Source organism: Dromiciops gliroides, chromosome 4 (assembly GCF_019393635.1).
Source record: "Dromiciops gliroides isolate mDroGli1 chromosome 4, mDroGli1.pri, whole genome shotgun sequence".
Taxonomy (NCBI): Eukaryota; Metazoa; Chordata; class Mammalia; order Microbiotheria; family Microbiotheriidae; genus Dromiciops; species Dromiciops gliroides.
Genome location: NC_057864.1, coordinates 132,011,117 through 132,031,256, shown reverse-complemented (window position 1 = coordinate 132,031,256; position 20,140 = coordinate 132,011,117). Strand labels below are relative to the sequence as shown.

General features: G+C 39.9%; 1 protein-coding gene across 3 annotated transcripts in view; it reads right to left on the bottom strand.

Annotated features, from left to right (window-relative positions):
* SMYD3 (SET and MYND domain containing 3) overlaps positions 1-20,140 on the bottom strand; it is a 1,026,564-nt gene that overhangs the window by 210,665 nt on the left and 795,759 nt on the right. For 2 of the 3 annotated variants that reach the window (XM_044004559.1, XM_044004561.1), the window contains one exon: positions 16,810-16,920. The exons of the other annotated variant lie outside the window; for it this stretch is intronic. In XM_044004559.1, coding sequence (XP_043860494.1) covers positions 16,810-16,920 — 111 coding nt within the window. The remainder of the gene's footprint in view (positions 1-16,809; positions 16,921-20,140) is intronic. 3 annotated transcript variants of the gene reach the window in all.

Sequence of the window (20,140 nt, the reverse complement as noted above, 5' to 3'; positions counted from 1 at the left end):
TGCTTCTCCTTACAAATCAATTGCAATAATGCAGTGAACTGATCAGAGCCTAAATGAGGTGTGTGGGAATGGGAATACAAAGGGAGGGGAGAATTCAAAGACATTATGAAGAAAAAAAAATGATGGAAAATATACAGATCTCTGTCTCAGAACCTGGAGCACGATGAAGTAAACAGAATATGTTTCCTGGAATTGACTGAAATTTTCATCCATAATGATCTCACATCAATTCTGTGTTTTGTTATTGTTGTTTTGTTTTGTGCCCACATCATTTCTGTTCATCTGAACCACACAACCTGCCCGGCTAACAAGACTCTAACCATAGCGCACAGGTCGGCCCAACAAACCCCTCCAAAGCCCTCTTTCTTTCTTTCTTTTTTAGGTTGTGGAGAAAAGCCTGCCTTTGCTTATTAATCTCAACTACACATATGCACAAACAGCTAATGATCACACCTCAGCCCTAGGTCCCTGAATCCTGAAACCTTGAACCAGGTGCAAAGGCTGCTTCTAGCAGATGGAGGCACTTAATAAATATTCCTTGTTGATGAAACCTAGGAAATGGATTTTTCAGGTTCCAAGAAAAGTTTTAAACACAGAAACTTAAGGGAAAATGTCCTTAGCTGGGACTCTACAAACGGAGGAAGTATTGCTGGATTTAGAGTTTGAGGAGTTGACTACCTGTGTGAATACCCAGAAGTTACTTAATCTTTATGGGCCTCAGTTTCCCCAAAGGTATAGGGAGGAGGCTGGACTAGATGATTTATAGGGTCCCTTCTGGCTCATGATCCTATTATGCTAGAAATCTATGATAGTTTTGATCGAGGCTAGGTTGACTTTTTTACCCCTCCCCAAAAAATTTTTCTAAGAGAACTAATGGTTTAGAGATTTAAGAAACTTTTCAAAAAAGGGGGGACCCAGAAATTGAAAAAATGCATCTTCCTCACTTCATCCCATGGGTGGGGTACCATATTTATGGATACTGAATGTGAAGAACCCTGAAATGTAATTGATCATGGGAAGACTGACTTGATCTTCTATCATTTATTTATTGATCCTATTTACAATTAATTAATTTTGTTCTGTCACTGCTTAAGCCGTGGTTCCCTGTCTCTGAACTTGGTTCAGAATTCAGCAGGTTTGTAATAGGTTAAGTTTAAAATCCTGCTCTCCGGAGGGAAGCTAGGTGGCACAGTAGATAAAGCAACAGCCCTGGATTCAGGAAGACCTGAGTTCAAATCCGAGCTCAGACACTTGACACTTAATAACTGTGTGACCCTGGGTAAGTCACTTAACCCTCATTGCCCTGCCCAAAAACCAAAAACAAACAAACAAAAAATATTGCTCTCCTTATAATCACTGATCTATTCTTGCCTCAAGGAATTAGCTGACCTTTGGAATGTATGTGAACACAGGGGAGTCAGGTCTAGTAGCTTTATACCACCAATCTTTCAAGATGGCTGGTTTGCTGGCCAAAAAGTCTGGGCCACTATCTTGAGGTGGATTCAAACAATGAGCCACCACTTAGTCTCAGGAGGGAAGGAGGGGGTCATTGCTAGCCCCTCATTACCAAACTTCCAACTAATCCTATTGTTCTCTGTACCTCAGCTCCGTTAACCAACCATATTGCCTTCAACCCTGTGATATCACTACCCTGTTCTGTGGTTTGTTCTGTACTCCCCCAAACCTACAAAAGGGGAGCTGTCCTTTTGCGCAGGGTCTTTGGCATAAGTGGAGGCCAGCCACTTACCTATTTATTGACAGCTATAAGCATCACTGTTAATAAATGTTATCTTGCTCGGAAAAACATTACTTGGTTTACCCTTTTGCTAAATTTCAATCATGACAACTATACCATTCCAGCCATAGATTTAGAACTGAAGCTACTTTAAAGGCTATCTATTCTAACTCCCCTCATTTTATAGATGAGGAAACATGCCCAGAGAAGTTAAGTGATTTGCCCAAGGTGACTTAGGTAAGGACACAAGGGAAGCAAGGCTCAGGTCATGTAATGTTAAATTAAGAGTTCTTTTTATTTACCATGCTATCTCTTAATGGGTTGACTACTTTTGTGGAACTGCTTTTAGGGTAGTCTCTTTTTTTCTCTATTCTTTTTTAGAAGGGATAATATGGTAGGTGAGAGAGAAGAGATAATATGCTAGGTAAGATATATTTGGAAATATAAATGATCTAAAAACAAAAGATCAAAATTTTAAAAACAGACATTTAAAAATAAGGATATGCTAACTATAAATCATTTAAATGTAATCATTAAAGCAAGTCCTCAGCACCTCAACCAGATAGCACTTTTCATTCAATGAAACAAACAAGTATTAAGCACCTACTATGTATAAGACCCCCGGTTACCAAATTTGAGGTGACATGATTAAAAACTATGAATCTTTTTTTAAATCTGTAATTCATGCTTCTAATTCCAACTAACACACTCCCCTCCCAGCCCACAGTACAAATTGGTGCTATTCAAATATCATTGAGAAGGTAGCATGCCATATTGGATTGAATGACATTCCTGCAACCAGGAAGACTAGGATTCAAATCCTGACTTTGACACATATGGGCTGTGTGACCCTGGGTCATGTAAATAACTCTCTAAGTCATATGTATGCCTGCCCATAATACTCCTAAATTCTAGGGAACCAAATTAAAATGTAATTGGGAAATATTTAACAAAATAAATAAGAATACAATAGAACATAAATAATGTTCCTATATATTTTTCTAAGTCAACATGTGGCCTACATTGACTCCTTATGTGAGCTTTAGTGGCCCTGGTTCTATATGAATTTTCCACCACTGTTTTAGCCAATATGTTACAGCTGAGTTGCTGAAATCCTTCGTGTTTTTTGGATATGATCCTGGCTGCGCTAGCCTGTACAAAAACTGATTGCCTGTAATACAAAGGCCAATTGTTTGGAAAGGTTAATCATCAGAAAGTTGGATAAAAGGTGTGGTTCTTTTCTTCCTTTGGACTGCCACAACCCATAGAGAGGGTAGAAGTATGAAGGGTTGCAATTTATGCTGATGGAGGAAGTACCCACATAGACTAAATCAAGGATCAAGAAACCTTCAACATTCTGAATCTTTTTTAAAAGAAATGATTCCTATACATTACTAAGAAGACCCTTGCTGATGCAAGTAACTTATCATTTTTTTAAATCTTAAAAGTATTTTATTATTATTTTTTTATTTTTTTATTATTATTATATTATATATTATTATTATTATTTTATTATTTTTATTATTTTCCAATGACATGTATAGTTTTCAATATTTGTTTTTATAAGATTTCTAGTTCCAAATGTTTCTTCTTCCCTCCCTTCCCTTCCCCCTCCCCAACACAGAAAGCAATCTGATATAGGTTATATATGTACAATCACATTAAACATATTTTTTGCATTATTCATGTTGCAAAAGAATTAGAACAAAAGGGAAAAACCTCAAAAGACAAAAACAAAAAACAAAAAGGAAGTAGAAACAGTATGGTTCAATTTGCATCTAGATTCCACAGTTCTTTCTTCTGGATGTGAAGAGAATTTTCCATCGTGAGTCTTTTGGAATTGTCTTGTATTGCTCATTATTCATTCTTTTAAAAACAATAATATTTACAAATACAGAAAGGAGCTGTGCTATGCACCATGTGCAATACAAAGATGGATCCAACTGGGTCCTTGCCCCTCATGGAGTTGAAAAGTTATTTATCCATACAAATAATGAGCATATAGATGGCATTATACAATTAGTTCCATAAGTGGAACCAACAAAGTGCTCTAGGAGGTCAGGGGAAGAAATTTCCTTTGCCAATGAAGATTGGCAGCTTCTCTATGATATTCGAGTAACCTAGGGAACTAAGAAGTTAAGTGATTTGGTGGCAAGGGTCACAAGGTGTATGTATGTACACACATAAAGATACATACAAAAGAGCTCTGTGGATAGAGTATAGTAGATAACTGGCCTTAAAGCCAGAAAGATTTGGGTTCAAGTTTCACCCTCAAATTAGGAGCAAACACCCAGCATTGGCAGGGAGAACGGGCACATATAGAGGTCACAAGTAGCAAAGGACCCATGTAGGGAACTCTAGTGGTCAGATAAACTGGAAGAGGGGCAATTAACACTTCCAGGGCTGGAAGGCAAAAGAGCCGGTGATGTCCTTGTACACTCTGCCAGACTCTGGTGACTGCTGGACATTGCTTAGCTGTAGGTCCACTACTTCTTGTTTCTGGCTAAGCTGAGATTCTTTTTTTTTTTGTAAAAAAACATTTTTATTTATAGTTTTGAGTTCCAAATTTTATCCCTTCTTTTTCTCCCTCCCTTCTCCCCCCTCCCTGAATCGATAAGCAATCAGATGTGGGTTATACACGTGCAATTAAGTAAAACATTACCATACTAGTCATTTTGTACAAGAAAACTTGGATAAAAGAAAAAATGAAAGAAAGTGAAAAATAGCATGCTTCAGTCTGTGTTCAGACAATATCAGTTCTTTCTTTGGAGGTACATAGTATGTTTCATCAGTAGTCCTTTGAGATTGTCTTGGATCACTGTATTTCTGAGAATAGTTAAGTCATTCACAGTCCTTCATCAAACAATATTGCTGCACAACATTCTCTTGGTTCTTAAACTGCTATTTTTGATGAACTTTGCCCTCCCTGGAAAAGCATTACACAAAAACCATGGGTGCTGCCAGTCTGGTTGCCACCTGATGCTGCTCTGATGGATGCCACTTTGCCATCAGTTGTTGTTTCTCTAGGCCCTGGCTTTAGGTTCAGCTGAAATCCTGCCCTAGGACACTGCTGGTCACTTTAGAAAATCAGTATAACTGGTACCCCTAGGAGACTCAACTCTTAAGCTTACATCTCCTAAGTAGGTTCTCAGTTCTAGGTTCTGGACTTGTGACTCCTTTTGCTGATTCAACTCAATTCTGCAGTTGGAGTCTGCTCCAGTAGATTGTGCCATGAGCCTCTAGTGAGGGCAAAGGAAGAGAAATCTCCCCACCCCAACTCCCTTTGCTGTACTTCTCCCTAGGGAATCCTCAAGATATAGGCTTTTCCTCCACAGGTGACTTTCTTATCAATTGTTTTTGAAAGTAGCTTATCACATTTTAAACTTTCATTTTCTCCTGTAGCTCAGCATTAGTGGAAAAAGGAAAGGGACAGATTCTTCTTTCTCAGAAACTCACATGCCTTTCCTGACCCTTTCATATGCAAATATGTTTCTCAGAGTCTGAAAGGTTCACAGTCTCATTCATTCTCTATTAATTGACTCCTATAATTTCATTAGTTGGATAGGGAGAAACCAATTGATCAGGGCTTTCCTGATTAACTCCTCCCTACTTACATAAATGCTTGCTTAAAAATATGGTTCAGGAACAAGAAGTGGAAAAGTTCAACAGAAATCTCAGAAGGACACACCATAAATACTTTATCCAAGACAGTTGGAAGGCCCTGGGTATAAGGACACAACAAACAACATTATAAGAAATTAAATGAATTTAACCTTAAAAGCAAAGAGGGGGAAAAGGCTACAGGCACAGCTGTTTGTGAAGAATCAGCTGTGTCTGAGGTGTCAGATCACTAACTAGTTGGGCCAAAGGTCAAAATCAAAACCAAATTAGACGAAAGGGTAAAAATGAGAAGGCACAGCATGTGATTACAGAGGGAGGCATCAATGCAAACCTTAGAAACGAGCTGTCACCTTCAAAGAATGAGAAACAGATGACAATAAAGGCTTTGACCCCAAAGCCCTTTCTTTATGAAATCACAGAATAGTTCATCTCTTCCAACCCTTTTCTGAAATAGGAATCCCCCGCACTACATCTTTGACAAGCAGTCACCCTGCTTCTGCTAGAAGGACACTTGAAAAAGGCAATCCTGGATGACCTGAGGCCAATTCCACTTTTGCACAGCGTTGATCATTAAGAAAGTTTTGTTTTATTAAGCTTAGATCTCCTCAACTTACACCCATTGCTTCTAGCACCTCCCTCAATGCTATCAAATAAGATAAATCAAACTCCCCTTTTCTTACTAAAACCCAAAAAATTTCTGAAGAAAGCTATCATGTTTCCCCTAACCAAGGGTATGCTGGTAAATGTTTAATAACTGGCTCCCCCCTCAATAAAAATATATATACATGAGACACACTTTCAAATTTGATCTAAATTTTTCTTTATCACTTTTTTTAGTCTAGACTATTAAAAATAACATTTCAAGCCCTGATTTGTAGTCTGCCAATTTCTGAAGTATATATAAATGCTTTCACTGAAAATTTAACAATCAGCTGGAGAGCTGGTTAGAGCTGGGTCCAGCACACCCTTACCCCTATCCCATCTTCTCAAAATGAAACATCCTTTAACTAACTTTAAAAAGTAGGATGTCCATGCACAGAAGCAATGAAACAGAAAGAATTTAGAGTCAGAGGACTTGGGTTCTAATCCAGACACTGTAATTAACTACAATGGAAAAGTCATTTAACTTCTGAACTTCCTCATCTATAAATTGAGGGAGCTCAACCAGAGGACTTCCACCATGCCCTTTCAGCTCTAAGTCTATGGTCCTGTATACTCTCCTCTGCATATAATAATATGTAACAGAGGTATCAAGCACATGACCTATGAGACCCATGGGGTCCACAATCCTCCCGAGTGACTGTAATGTGTAAATGTATTAATTAATATATATATATATATATATAAAGACATGTGGTTTTCTAAGTCAATATGTGGCCCACAGGGATCCTCATGTACAGTTTGGGGGTTGGTACTCGTTTCTATTTGAATTTGACATCACTTTAAGGTTTGCAAAGGATTTTACATATATTATCATATTTGATCATCCCTATAACCCTGTAAGATGGGTACTGTTATTATCATCTCCATTTTACATTTGAGTAAACTTAGACTGTGAAAGAGGTGAAGTGAATTGTCCAGGGTCACATAGGTAATAAGTTTGTGAGGCAATATTAGGACTCAGGTTTTCCTAATTCCAAGTCCATGCTTTCCAAATCACACCACCAAGATGTCTCTGGTCACCTGGATGATCTTTAGCTTGTCACCTAAAAATATTGTACCAGGAACCAAAGACAAACCTCTAGTCAGATATGGTTGGACTAGAGTAGAATTCAAGTGGGATTATCACTTTCCTCCTGTTCTATATGTCAAATCAGCACAGTGTTTAAAAAAAATGCTCATCATGGAGTAAGGAATATTTAAGTTACAAATCTGGTCTTGGATACTTACAAGCTGCATGACCTTGGGCAAATCATTTAACTTCAGCTTACCTCAGTTTCCTCAACTGTAAAATGGGAATAATAATAGCACCTACTTTCCAGGGTTGTTGACAATATCAAAATGAGACAATATTTGTAAAGCACTTAGAGTGCCTGGCATGTAATAGGTGCTTTAAAAATGTGATGTTTTCGGCAGCTAGGTGGCTAGATTTGGGAGGACCTGAGTTCAAATCCAGCCTCAGACACTTGGCACTTGTCAGGTGTGACCCTGGGCAAGTCACTTAATCCTAATTGCCCTGCCTCCCCCCCCCATCTTCTCCTTCAAATCAGACTAAGATTGTGTTAGCTTTTTAGATGCCCTGTCACATGGTTGCTCTTGCCAAATTTGTGTTCCACTAAAACCCCGAGATCTTTGTCACTAGAAATGTTTTATGGCTGCACTTCTATTCTTGTCAGTCAATCAATATGCATTTATTAAGCACCCATTACTAGGTGTCAGGCACTGTGCCTGGGGATAAAAAGAAAGGCAAAACATAGTTCCTGCCCTCAAGGAGCTCACAGTCTAATGGATTTCAAAGATGAACAACAGCAATTCCATAGATTCAAGTAGAGGATTTTCCATTTATCCCTTATTAAGTTTTACCTCATGTGATTTGGTCTATCATTCTAGCCTTTTGTCCTACATGGGGGCACCTTATCTATCACCCACCACATTCCCTATCCCCAGTGGTATGCTGTTGGTGGCCAGGACCAGCTCTTGAGAGCTGGTTGTTCAATTTTCAGCATGAGCATTAACACTCAGAAACAGGAAAATGCTACAACTCATGGCTTGATGTATTGTTTTTGTTGATGGGGCAGATTGGTAGCACAGTGGAGAGAGTGCTAGGCCTGGAGTCAGGAAGATCTAAGTTCAAATCCAGCCTCAGACATTAACTGTTTGACCTTGGGCAAGTCACTTACCCTCTCTCTGTCTCAGTTTCCTCACTTGGAAAATGGGGAAAATAGCACCTACCTCCCATGTAGTTGTGAAGATCAAATGAGATCATTTTTATGAAGTACTTAGCACAATGAGAGGCACATAGGCACTATATACATTTTGGCTAGTATTATTAAGAAAATTATTAAAAATGTTAATGACGAAGATTAAATTGTGATGTGGATACATCTCCATCATTTCCCCAACTCCCATCCCCTGAGCTGGTGGTTAAATATTTATCAGTGCACCCCTCTCTATCCCTCTCAGCTCTATGTCACCTGAAAAATGGATCATTATGTCATATATTCTTTCACCCAAGTCACTGAAAATCATGTCAAGACAGCACAGAGACATAGACAGATCAATAGGTGATTCCTTTAGAGACCACCTTCTACAAGGTGAAAAACTAACCATACACCCCATCTGTTCCTGTGATCTTAGTCATCGTTACTGGTGACCTCTTTACTTTTTAAATCTTCCTCTTTTTGAGACATCCTGAAAAACATCCTTGCTTTAAAAATGGTGTTGCTTCTGGGACAGATCCCTTCTGTATGCATTATGCCAATTCTTTGGCCCAAATTAGCTGCATGAATTTGGGCAGGTCAATCTCTCTGAGTTTCAAGTTCTTCATGTACAATAGTGATGGAATGGTGATGCCTGAACTACCTAAGTCACAGGATTGTTGCAAGGGAAGTGCCATTTTCCTTATTAGTCTACTGTGACCTTTCTGTCATATTCTAAGGCCTCCTCTGTACCAGACTAACCCAATTTTTGGCTCAAGAAAATAAACAATTTCATATTCCACTATACCTCACAATCCTAATTAAAGGTGAAAAAAATCCCAGTCCTTGCAAAAAACATAATCCCAACCATTCCTTCATCCATTCAAAAACCTGTTGAGTATTTTCTGCATCTGGAGTACCCCCCAATAGGTGATAAATCTATGAGGGTCCCATGTGCCAAGTTTCATAAAAACTGCCAAGAGCTATTTGCTAGAATGGAAACTGCACAAGGGTCCCCAGAGAACCTCAACTATTTCTGGCGCATATGCTAATATGCAAAAGGCAGTGGAGAAGGAAAACAGCACTGTTATAGGAACCCCAGAAAGAGGGGTTCAACTTCTTCTTTGTCTTTTATATGTTCAATTCAACTCTTTCAAATGTCTTCTGGAAAGACTATCACCTTCACTGGCCTGACAGGAATGTCACTTGGAATAAGATCAGATTCCCAGGTCAGGACAACATTCACTGGTCTATGCAGTAGAGCAAACACACATCTCTCCTTGTTGGCATCAGAAATCAAGACAGGCCTTGATTCAAGATGGGCCTTGATTCCAGCCAAACTGGCCTGTTTGCCATTGCCCATGCATGGCCTTCCATTGATCATTTCCAAGCTATTGTACAGGTTGTCTCCCCCATGCCTGGGGTGCCCTCCCTCCTCAACTCAACCTCAGAAAATCCCTACCTTCTTTCAGGGTTTCAAGTCCACCCTTTACATGAGGTCTAGACCTGATCCTTCCCATTGCCAACACCTTCTTCCCACCTCTGAAATAACTGGGTGATCCATAGGTGGAGAGCTGGAAGGAATCTTAAGTAGAGGACAACTGGTCCTATGGTCATTGGATCACATCTTTGAAGATAGAAGGGATCTTAGAGATTGTTGATTCCAACCCTTCCATTTTAAAAATGGGGAAACTGAGGCCCATAGGGATTATGTAATATGACGTGATGAAATAATGGGATTTGGCAGCTACTCAAAGACCCACCTGGAGATTAATCTAGACTGACTGAATCAAGTGAGAGTGATTGACTGCTGATTAGCCTACTTCAAGTTAATTGGGTTGTAATCACACCTGGCTATCCCTTAAGAAGGTATTGTTCTCAGAAGCTAGACTGTGAACTCAACTTGAGAACACCTTCAAAACCAATGGATTTGGATGATGCCAACCAATCAACTTGAAGCAATAAGGACCACCTCTGTTCCAGACCTATAAAAAGCTTCCAACAATCAGCTTGCTGGAGAGTTCCTGATTAAAGCAGGCTCATAGAGGAGGACTTGAGGAAGAACCCAACCAGGCTGGAACTCTGAGCTAGATAGGCTTTTTCTTAACTTTCTGAACTCCTTGTGAATACCTGTATGCTTTAATAAATGTTTAATGCCCAAAGACTGGTGCTAAAGCTTCTAATTTAAGGCGACCACAATATAGATTTTAAACATCACAGACTTAGGTCACAAAGGTGGGGAGAGTTGGGATTTGAACCTAGATTCTCTGCCTCCAAAGTCAGGGCTCTTTCTGCCGTGTGATATTTTAGATTTATTTACTGTTGTTTAAGTTGTGCTTTCATTGTTGTCATCTTCATTATCATTATTGCTAGCATTTAGCAATCTACCTACATAATCTCGTTAGATACTCACACCAATCCTCTGAGGTAGGTGCTATTATGGTCCCCATTTTACCAATAAGGAATTCTAGGCTGAAGAAGGTTAAAGGACTTCCCAAGGATCACACCACTAGTAAAAAGCTGAGTCTAGATTTGAACATGGGTTTTCTTGGCTCCAGGTCCTTTTCCTGTCTGCTTATTTCACTCTGCATCAGTTCACATAAGTCATCTCAAGTTCTGTATGTAACACCTAGCTGCCTAAAAGGATGTAAACTCTTTGAGGGCTGGGACTCTTATTTTTGACTTTGTATTCCTAGCCCAGTACCTTGAACACCGTAGTAAATAAGTGTTTGTTGAATGAATGAATACATGTGTGTGTGCATATTCACAGACACACATATATAAATGTTCATTCATTCATTCATTTAACAAACACTTATTTACTATTATTCTCAAGGCACTGGGCTAAGAATACATATACATATATATATGCATATACACATACACATATACACATCTCTATCTCTATCTCTCTATATATTTACCTCTCTAGTGCTAGCCACACATTACCCAGGGGCTTTGCAGCTTCTTCCTTTACTTTCAGAATGAGAAAAGAAACTGGGAATTTGTTTATAAGCCAAGTAAAGCATCACACAAAAAATCGCATTTCTGAACACACAGAATTTTATTTTAAGAAAGAAACAAACTAAAGGTCTCTCATAGCATAAAATCCTGCAAAATGAACTGTTCTGCTCACCAGCTTCCTGTCATTAATGGGAACCAATTTGGGGACTAATTAGAGGCTGAGAGGTGGGGAGGGGAGGAGAACACTTAAGAACATTTCCCAAGAACTAATGCTGAATAGTCACCCTTGGAGTTTGCAATTTGATGAACAAAAACAAATGAAAAATTTCAAAGTAGATCTTGATAGCCACAGTGTGTTTGTATTAATAAAGAAAACTACATGGTATATTAGAAAGAGTACTGGAGGGGGCAACTAGGTGGCACAGTGTATAAAACACCAGCCCTGGATTCAGAAGAACCTGAGTTCAAATTGGCCTCAGACACTTGACACTTACTGTATAACTCTGGGAAAGTCACTTAACTCTCATTCCCCCCCCACACACACACACACACATACACACAGAGTACTGGGCTTGGCAAGAGAAGAACTGGGTTTCAATCCTGGCTCTGCTACTTATTTCCTGTATACCCTATTTAAAGTTTATGAACCTCAGTTTCCTCATCTATAAAATGAGGAAAGACTAGATAATCCCTAAGGTTCCTTACACTTCTAAATCTTATGATTTTTTATCTTGGGTGGGGGAGGGCAGGGCAATGAGAGTTAAGTGACTTGCCAAGGATCACACAGCTAGTGTCAAGTGTCTGAGGCTGAATTTGAACTCAGGTCCTCCTGAATCCAGGGCCAGTGCTTTATCTACTGCGCTACCTAACTGCCTATAAGTTTATATCTTATGAGAAAATTTATATCTGCAAACAAAACTATTATCATTAGCATTATTATTATGTCTAATAATAATAATAATGTCAACACCTTGAATTTTACTTAGCACTTTACATTTTCCAAAATACTTTCATATTTATAAGCTCATTTGATCCTCACAAAAGCACATTGACATGAGAAGGGCAGATATATTTATCTCTGTTTTACGGATGAGGGGAAAAAAAAGCACCAAAATGTTATATCACTTGCTCATGGTGCTTGTGAGCAGAGCTCAGGATTAGGACTATAATCTGCATCTCCTGATCGTGTTAGTCCAGTGACCTCTGTCAACAAGGACCACTTCAAATCATGTAAGAAAAATGACTAATTTTTTCATAGCCTTTGACTCAAATATCCTACTATTGGACACATACCCACAGGGAGGCCAAAGACAGAAAGGTCCTGTTTATACCACAATATTCAAGGTAGAACTTAGTATGGCCACAGAAGATTAGAATAGAACCAAAGGGGGTGCCTGTCAGAGGAGAAATAGCTGAGTAAACTGTGGCACAGGAATGTCATGGAATAACCTTGTACCATATGAAATGACAAGTGTGTGTGGAATTCAGAGGAACTTGAGATCACTTATGTGACCTGATTCAGAGTGAAATAAGCAGACAGGAAAAGGATATACACAATGATTATAGCAATGGAGACGAAAAGAATCCTAAAATGAAGCTGAATGGTGAATAATTGTAACAACCATTCCTAGACCCATAAGAGAGATGAGGAAGGATCTTCCTTCTTCTGGAAGAGGAGGTGGGGCAAGGGCAACAGGCAGGATAACAGGATGCTACATACAGGCTCAGCATAGCACTTAGCACACAGTAAGTGCTTCATGATTCCTAGTTGTTATTAGCAGATGCAGTCACTGCATTTGTTGATTTTATTTAACCTTTTATTTATTTATTGGTAAAAGGGAGGGTTCATGGGGAGGGAGAAAAGTCAAAGTTTATCCAGAAATGACACAGATATAAAAACAAAAGGCCAAAGTGAAACTCAATTCTTTAATCTAATTTTTAATTTTTTAATTTTGGGGGGGGAGGGGCAGGGCAATGAGGGTTAGGTGACTTGCCCAGGGTCACAAAGCTGGTAAGTGTCAAGTGTCTGAGGTTGGATTTGAACTCCTGAATCCAGGGCCAGTGCTTTATCCACTGCACCACCTAGCTGTCTCAGTAAAACTCAGTTCTTAAGATGATCTTTTCAATCCCATAAATCACCTGATTATCAGTTTACAAGAATAATAGACACAGTTGTTTCAGGGTTGTTTCAGTTGTATCTGACTCTCCATAACCCCATTTGGGGTTTTCTTGGCAAAGATACTGGAGTGATTTGCCATTTCCTTCTCCAGCTTATTTTCTAGATGAAGAAACTGTGGCAAACAGGGTTAGATGATTTGCCCTGGGTTATACATCTAGTAAATGTCCGAAGCCCGATTTGAACTTAGGTCCTCCTGACTCCAGGTGTAATGCTCTATCCACTGCACCACCTACTGTCCAACAGACATTGACCTGGAAGGAATTACCAACCAATCAACCCCCTCCTTTTAAAGGTGAGGAGCTGAGATCCAGAAAGTTTAATGGCCACATAGACAAGACGGTGACAGGACCAGCATTCAAATGAAAGATCTCTAACTATAATCTTGGAGCTCCTTCCACTGTCCCAAGGCAGAATGCAGTCCTTAGATAAGAGACCTTGTCTCAGAACAACACTCAGTACACATATACATCCCACCTACCCATCCAGTTCCTCAGATGAAATGACTGACATGAACACACCTTTGGAAATTAAAACATTCCCATATGTAAAGTATTATCTTTATTAAAAGTGCTGCCAGATGGCCTTGCCTATATCACTCTCTCCAGGAGCAAGGGTAGTGAAATGGAAAGGGGACTGTGAATTGAATAGACAAGACAGCTGCTGACCGCCACTGACCCCATGGCATGAAGCCACTGAGAAGGAAAGCTGGCTCCACTGTTTTAAGAATATTTTCCTTTCAATTACATTTTGATGCAAGGCAGACAAGTAGCTCTGATAATCCACATAATGTAATGTCCCCCGAATTGCTTTCAATGCATTCAAACTAGTTTCCCATTAGTGGGGCCTAAACAGATTCTCCTTTTCATGGCTAAGGCAGGGTGCACAGAGGCCAAGAAGGAAAAATGAGGTAGTGACACTTGCTATGACTCTCTATGGTTAGCTTTGCAGACTGAGCAATGCCATTGCTATTTCCTTAGCCACAGGCATGGCCTGTGGTAGTCTGCTGCCAGTAGGCCTGGTTTGTCTGAAAGTGAAACTGAGATAGGCACAAATTGAGGAAGAGAGAGAGATTGGGGGTGGGGGACAGGCATAGAGAGGAGGAAAGAGGAGAGAGGGTGGGAGGGAGAGAGGGAGGGAGAGAATGCTCATTTATAAAAAGAACTAAATTAAAAAATTAAACAGTAGGGCATGGTTATACTGCATTTATCAGGCATCACTTAAGAACAAGCTACTCTACGTAAGTGAGTTTTACAGATAAATGAAGCTCGCCTCTTTAAGGACTGAAATAATTTTTAGTTTAATCATCTTGGATAGAAACATTTCTAAGACATACTGAATACTTTCTCCCTACTTTGTATTTTTTTGGGGGGGGGGGTGGAAAGGACATCCAGACCTGAGATTTCATTGGCACAGGGGACTCCCAGTCTGGAAACTCTCTCCACCAGATTGGCAATTTGTCTATGTCCTCAAATAAAAGACAGTAGCCATTATTTAACCTCGTGATACCTCTGGTCTATCATTCCAAACATGGATTGCTGCAATGTGCCATCCTTCAGTTATATATACTACAGCTCCCAAAGGAGCTACTGAGGTCTAGGTGTGAAGGCCTGCTTGTTCCTATAGTAAATGGCTGCAAAATGTTTTTTTTTTCTTTTTTTGTTCAATGTTGTGCAGTGGAAAGAGCATTCCCTTCCATCCATGTAGCAGAAACAGAAGGCAGCCACTGTGCCTCCATGCCAATCCCATGGAAATGCATTCAACTCCACTGAACAAACATTTATGAGTAAGGGCCAGATACTATACTACTGAAGGTTCAGGGGATCAGAAGTAAAAGACAGAAGTCTGTAAGCCAAGAGGCTAACATTCTACTGTTTGACTCCATCACTGTCTTTCAATCAATAAAGAGTAGCCCTACTTTCTCTTAAACAAGGGATCTTGCCCCCTTTTAACAGGAATCCAGTTGTTAGAAATTCTCCTGGATTTTGCTTGAAATTTTAAATACAACGCCTCTTCTCTCTCTTTTTTTGTTTGTTTGTTTGTTTTTGGTGAGGCAATTGGGGTTAAGTGACTGGCCTAGGGTCACACAGCTAGTAAGTGTTAAGTGTCAGATCCTCCTGACTCCAGGGCCAGTGCTCTATCCACTGTGCCAACTAGCTGCCCCCCAACACCTCTTAACAGTTGACTTCCTGACAAATACTGTATTCCTAGTTGACAACAGCCCCTTTCCTCAAACTCTTCCTGGCTGAGCAGGCTCATAGCAACCAGCGTCTTTCACAACGGATGTCTCAAAGGTTTGGAGTCTCTTCCAGAGGAAAACAACTTAAAGCAGACATGAGACAAAGTTTTGGAAAATAAGCTAGTTTCATCATGAGGAAAAAAGGGGTCTTTTCTCCCTGAACCATTTAAGCTCTACTTGACATCCACTGACCAACCAACCAACCAACCAACCGACTAATCAATATTTACGAGCATGAACTTTATGTTTGGTATCTTAAGGAACCAAAAAAAAAAAAAAAAAGGAAACACGCGCTCCTTTTCAATGTAACATCATTGTCTGTGGTCATGATGTGGATTATTCATGATCATTATGAAAATCCAAGTATATCATTAGGGCCTGGGTTGTGTAGTAGCCCTAGGCTTTGAATCCTGCCTCTGATACATAAAACAAACAAACAAACAAACCAGAATGTCTTTGAGTCTCAATTTCCCCAACCTTAAAAAGTGATAATACTTGCATTGGCATGTTTCAAGGAAAGCTCTTTGTAAAGTTTAAAGCATTATGTCATTGCAGCTTATTCGAATTATTACATACAAAGCACTATGCTAGGTAGAAGAGACAACCCGGTTCTTTCCTGTTGGGTGGGTGATGCAGATTTAAGAAATGGGATGCAGGGGCAGCTAGGTGGCGCAGTGGATAGAGCACTGGCCCTGGAGTCAGGAGTACCTGAGTTCAAATCCAGCCTTAGACACTTAACACTTACTAGCTGTGTGACCCTAGGCAAGTCACTTAACCCCAATTGCCTCACTAAAAAAAGAAAAAAGAAATGGGATGCATACAAGGAAGCAGACTGCTTTTCTTTATTCACATGTGGCTTATTCATCAGGTGTCATTTGTTTCTGAACTCTTATAGCCCAAGGCTCTTAGGCACTAACAAAACTGATTGTATAGCATTATGTGAGTGTGTGTGTGTGTGTGTATGTATGTAGATGAATGAATATCATTTAAGCCTCATAACAAGCAGGTCTGATAAGTATGACAAATATTATCACCCCTATCTTACAGATGAGAAACTAAAGTTCTACAAGGTTGTGTCTTGCCCACAGTCAAACAGATAGTAATTATCCAAGAAAGATAGCATTTGAACTCAGGTCTTCCAAACTCCATGTTTTGAACTCTATCCCAACTGGGAAGTACCTAGGGAAGGGTTGCATTATTAGCCCACACAACATACCTTGGACTGGGTTTTGCATAGTGGGCAGTCACAATCAAAGCAGTACTGTTCTCTCAATTGCTTCTGCCTCTCTGCACTGGGCGCCAGCACATCAAGGTAGCAGATGGTAAGCTGCATGTAACAAAAGAGAAGAGAAAAGAGATGGTGAGGCTGGATTCTGGACCAGGTCTGATAAGGAGCATGTTCCATGAGACCCCATGGAATCTAAAGTTGGGGCATCCATGAACAAGAGGCTAAGTGGAAAGGGGTTTTCTGGTGACCTCTGAAGAGCTGGGTACAGGGGGCAGGGCTGAAGGGGGGGTGGCTCACTTAGTATGTTCTGGCCATTTATGCTCCTAAAGACACCCCAGGATTTCAGCTCTTCCCTCTACAGATCATCCTCCATATGGCTGTCCAAATCATCCTCCCAAAGTCAAAGCCTGACCATTCGGCTCTCTGGTCCAAGAAATTTCAACAGCGTCTTATTGTCTCTAGAATAAAATAAAAACTCTCTAGTCTGGCACTTAAAAGTCTCCACAGTCTGGCTCCAGCCAACTTTTCCAAGCTTTTTTCACATTAATCCCCTTCATGCACTTAACACTCTAGCCAAATCAGTCTATTTGCTGTTCCCAGAGCTTTGCACAGGGTGTATGTATGTATGTATATACATTGTGTGTGTGTCCATCTATATCTACACATGTGCATCTATTTGTATATGTGCATCTATATGCATATGTGCATACTTATGCTATGTATAGGCATGTGTATGCAAGTATATAAATATGCATGTGCGTGCAAATGTATGTACATGTATTGCATATGTATACATACAGCATAATAGTATTATTATTATGGAAGTCTTATTGGGTATATAAAGGAGTTAGATTTTTTTTTAACAATCCATATCTGCTTATTTTTAGGCTTAAAACCGTAAGCTTACAGAAGAAACCTCAGGGACCAGTCAGAGGTCTCAAAATATGTACACACATATATACCCTGTATATGTTCCTGTGCTTGGAATATATTCAGCTCCCAGGATTTTCTCTGGCTGTCCCCCATGCCTAGAACTCTCCTTCTTCGACTCTGACTCCCAACTTCCCTGGCTTCCTTTAAATCCCAACTAAAATTCCACCTTCTAGGAAGTCTTCCTTAAACCCTCTTAATACCAGTGACTTCTATTTTTTTATCTTCTATTTATCCTGCATATGACTTATTTTGTATATATTTGCTTATATGTTGTCTCTCCCATTTGATTATAAGTTTCCTGAGGGCAACAACCATTTTTTGCCTCTTTTTGCATCCCCAGCACTTAACACAACGTCTGGTACATAGTAGGTTCTTAATAAATGTTTATTGATTAACTGATAATTCTCACCTCTCCCTATTAAAATACTTGGCTTCCTTCAAGGCATAGTTTATGTGTCACCTCCTATGGCCACTGAGCCTCAACAGGTCTGTTGATAAATTTCATGGGCTTGGATGGGAAAATTTATATTTATTTTCACTAACTTCTTTCTGAAATTTAACACTTCCTACAATGACTGAAAAACATTACTGTGGGGAAAGGATCCATAGATTTCACCAGACTGCTAAAGGGGTCAGAGATATACACAAAAAACCCAACTCCTGTCCTCTGGGAAGCCTGACCTCATGCTCTCTCCCAAGAGTAGCATCACTTATTGCATTATTTTTTCTTTATTTTTTTTCTTTGTTTTTTTCTATCCCTAACACCTAATACGATGCTTTGCACATAGCAGGTACTTAATAAATGCTTGTGGGACCGGAAGGCAGAAACTGGAATGAAGTAGGGGGGAGGGAATAAGCATTTATATAGCATCTACTATAAGCTAGATACTGTGCTAAGTACATTTACCAACTTTATCTCATTTGATCCTCATGACAACCCTGTAATTATCCCAACTTTACAATTGGGGAAGCTGAGACACTGTGTTTCAAGACTTGACCAGGGCAATGCAGTTAGTAAATGTCTGAGCCCCTGTACCATCAGCTGCCCTGAATGAGGGAAGGCACAGGAAGCAAGATGGTTTGTGTGTCATTTTAGGACTCTTGTTAATTTCTGCCATTGGGTCCCCAGTGCCTACTATAACCCCTTTCACATAAGAAGGAACTTAACAAATTCCTGTTGAATTCAATTACATCGTTTTGTTGGGTTTTTTTTTTTTTTTTTGGTGAGGCAATTGGGGTTAAGTGACTTGCCCAGGGTCACACAGCTAGTGTCAAGTGTCTGAGGCCAGATTTGAACTCAGGTCCTCCTGAATCCAAGGACAGTACTCTATCCACTGTCAATTGCATTTTAATTAGAAAAATAAAGAAGTGGGATGTCTTGTCTATTGGCACAGTCCTTTTAGGTAAGCCCATTAAGAGGTAATGGGTGGGGGGCAGCTAGGTGGTGCAGTGGATAGAGCACTGGCCCTGGATTCAGAAGGACCTGAGTTCAAATCCGACCTCAGACACTTAACACTTATTAGCTGTGTGACCCTGGGCAAGTCACTTGACCTCAATTGCCTCACCAAAAAAAAAAAAAAAAGAGGTAATGGGATGGTTCTGTACTCTACTAAATGCTGCCCTGCCTCACTTCACTCCATCTTAAGCCCTTAATAAAAATCATGGTTCTAGTAACATGGAAGGAATAACTTCCTAACAAGGACAGTTAAGCATAGGGAAATTGCCTTTTTTCTCCCCTGGGCCCTTTAAAATCCAGTGGATACCCACTTGTCTGAGATGGTACCTGTGGCCACTGGTTAGAGACACACACTATGCTCTGGTCAGTAGGGCTCTAGCCTTTTGGCACATTTTCCGGCTACCAATCCAATCCTACCATCACAGCTCCTATGAGGTGCCTGGAGTTAATTCACCAAAAACCATCTTTGTTCACACTGGTGAAGTAAAGCAACTCATAAGTAATTGCTATCTTGATAACAATAACAAAAAGAAAAACAAAAAAAGATTGTCAGCACTCTTACAAAGAAGTCAGCTGAGAGCAGGAGATAAAGTTTTTTTCTTTCAACCACAGAACACTAAATGAACTGGGAAAGGTCTTGGATTGTTTCCCCATAACTACCTATAACTGCCAACCAACAGGGCCCCCTTGTTGAAAATGTGCCCATTCTCAGTGGAATCTCATCAATGACAACAATAAAGTCCAAATGCAAAGATTTTCCCATTTGGAGTAGGGCTGGCATCTGGGTCATCTAGCAGCTAATGAATAGGTGGCTACAATGGGAACAAGCCTACTTGAACTGACTCCTAAAGCTGCTGGGACAGACTGGTCACTCCTCAATCACTCAGGATTGTGGTTTCTCTCAGGCAACTAAAGGGAACTACCCAGCAT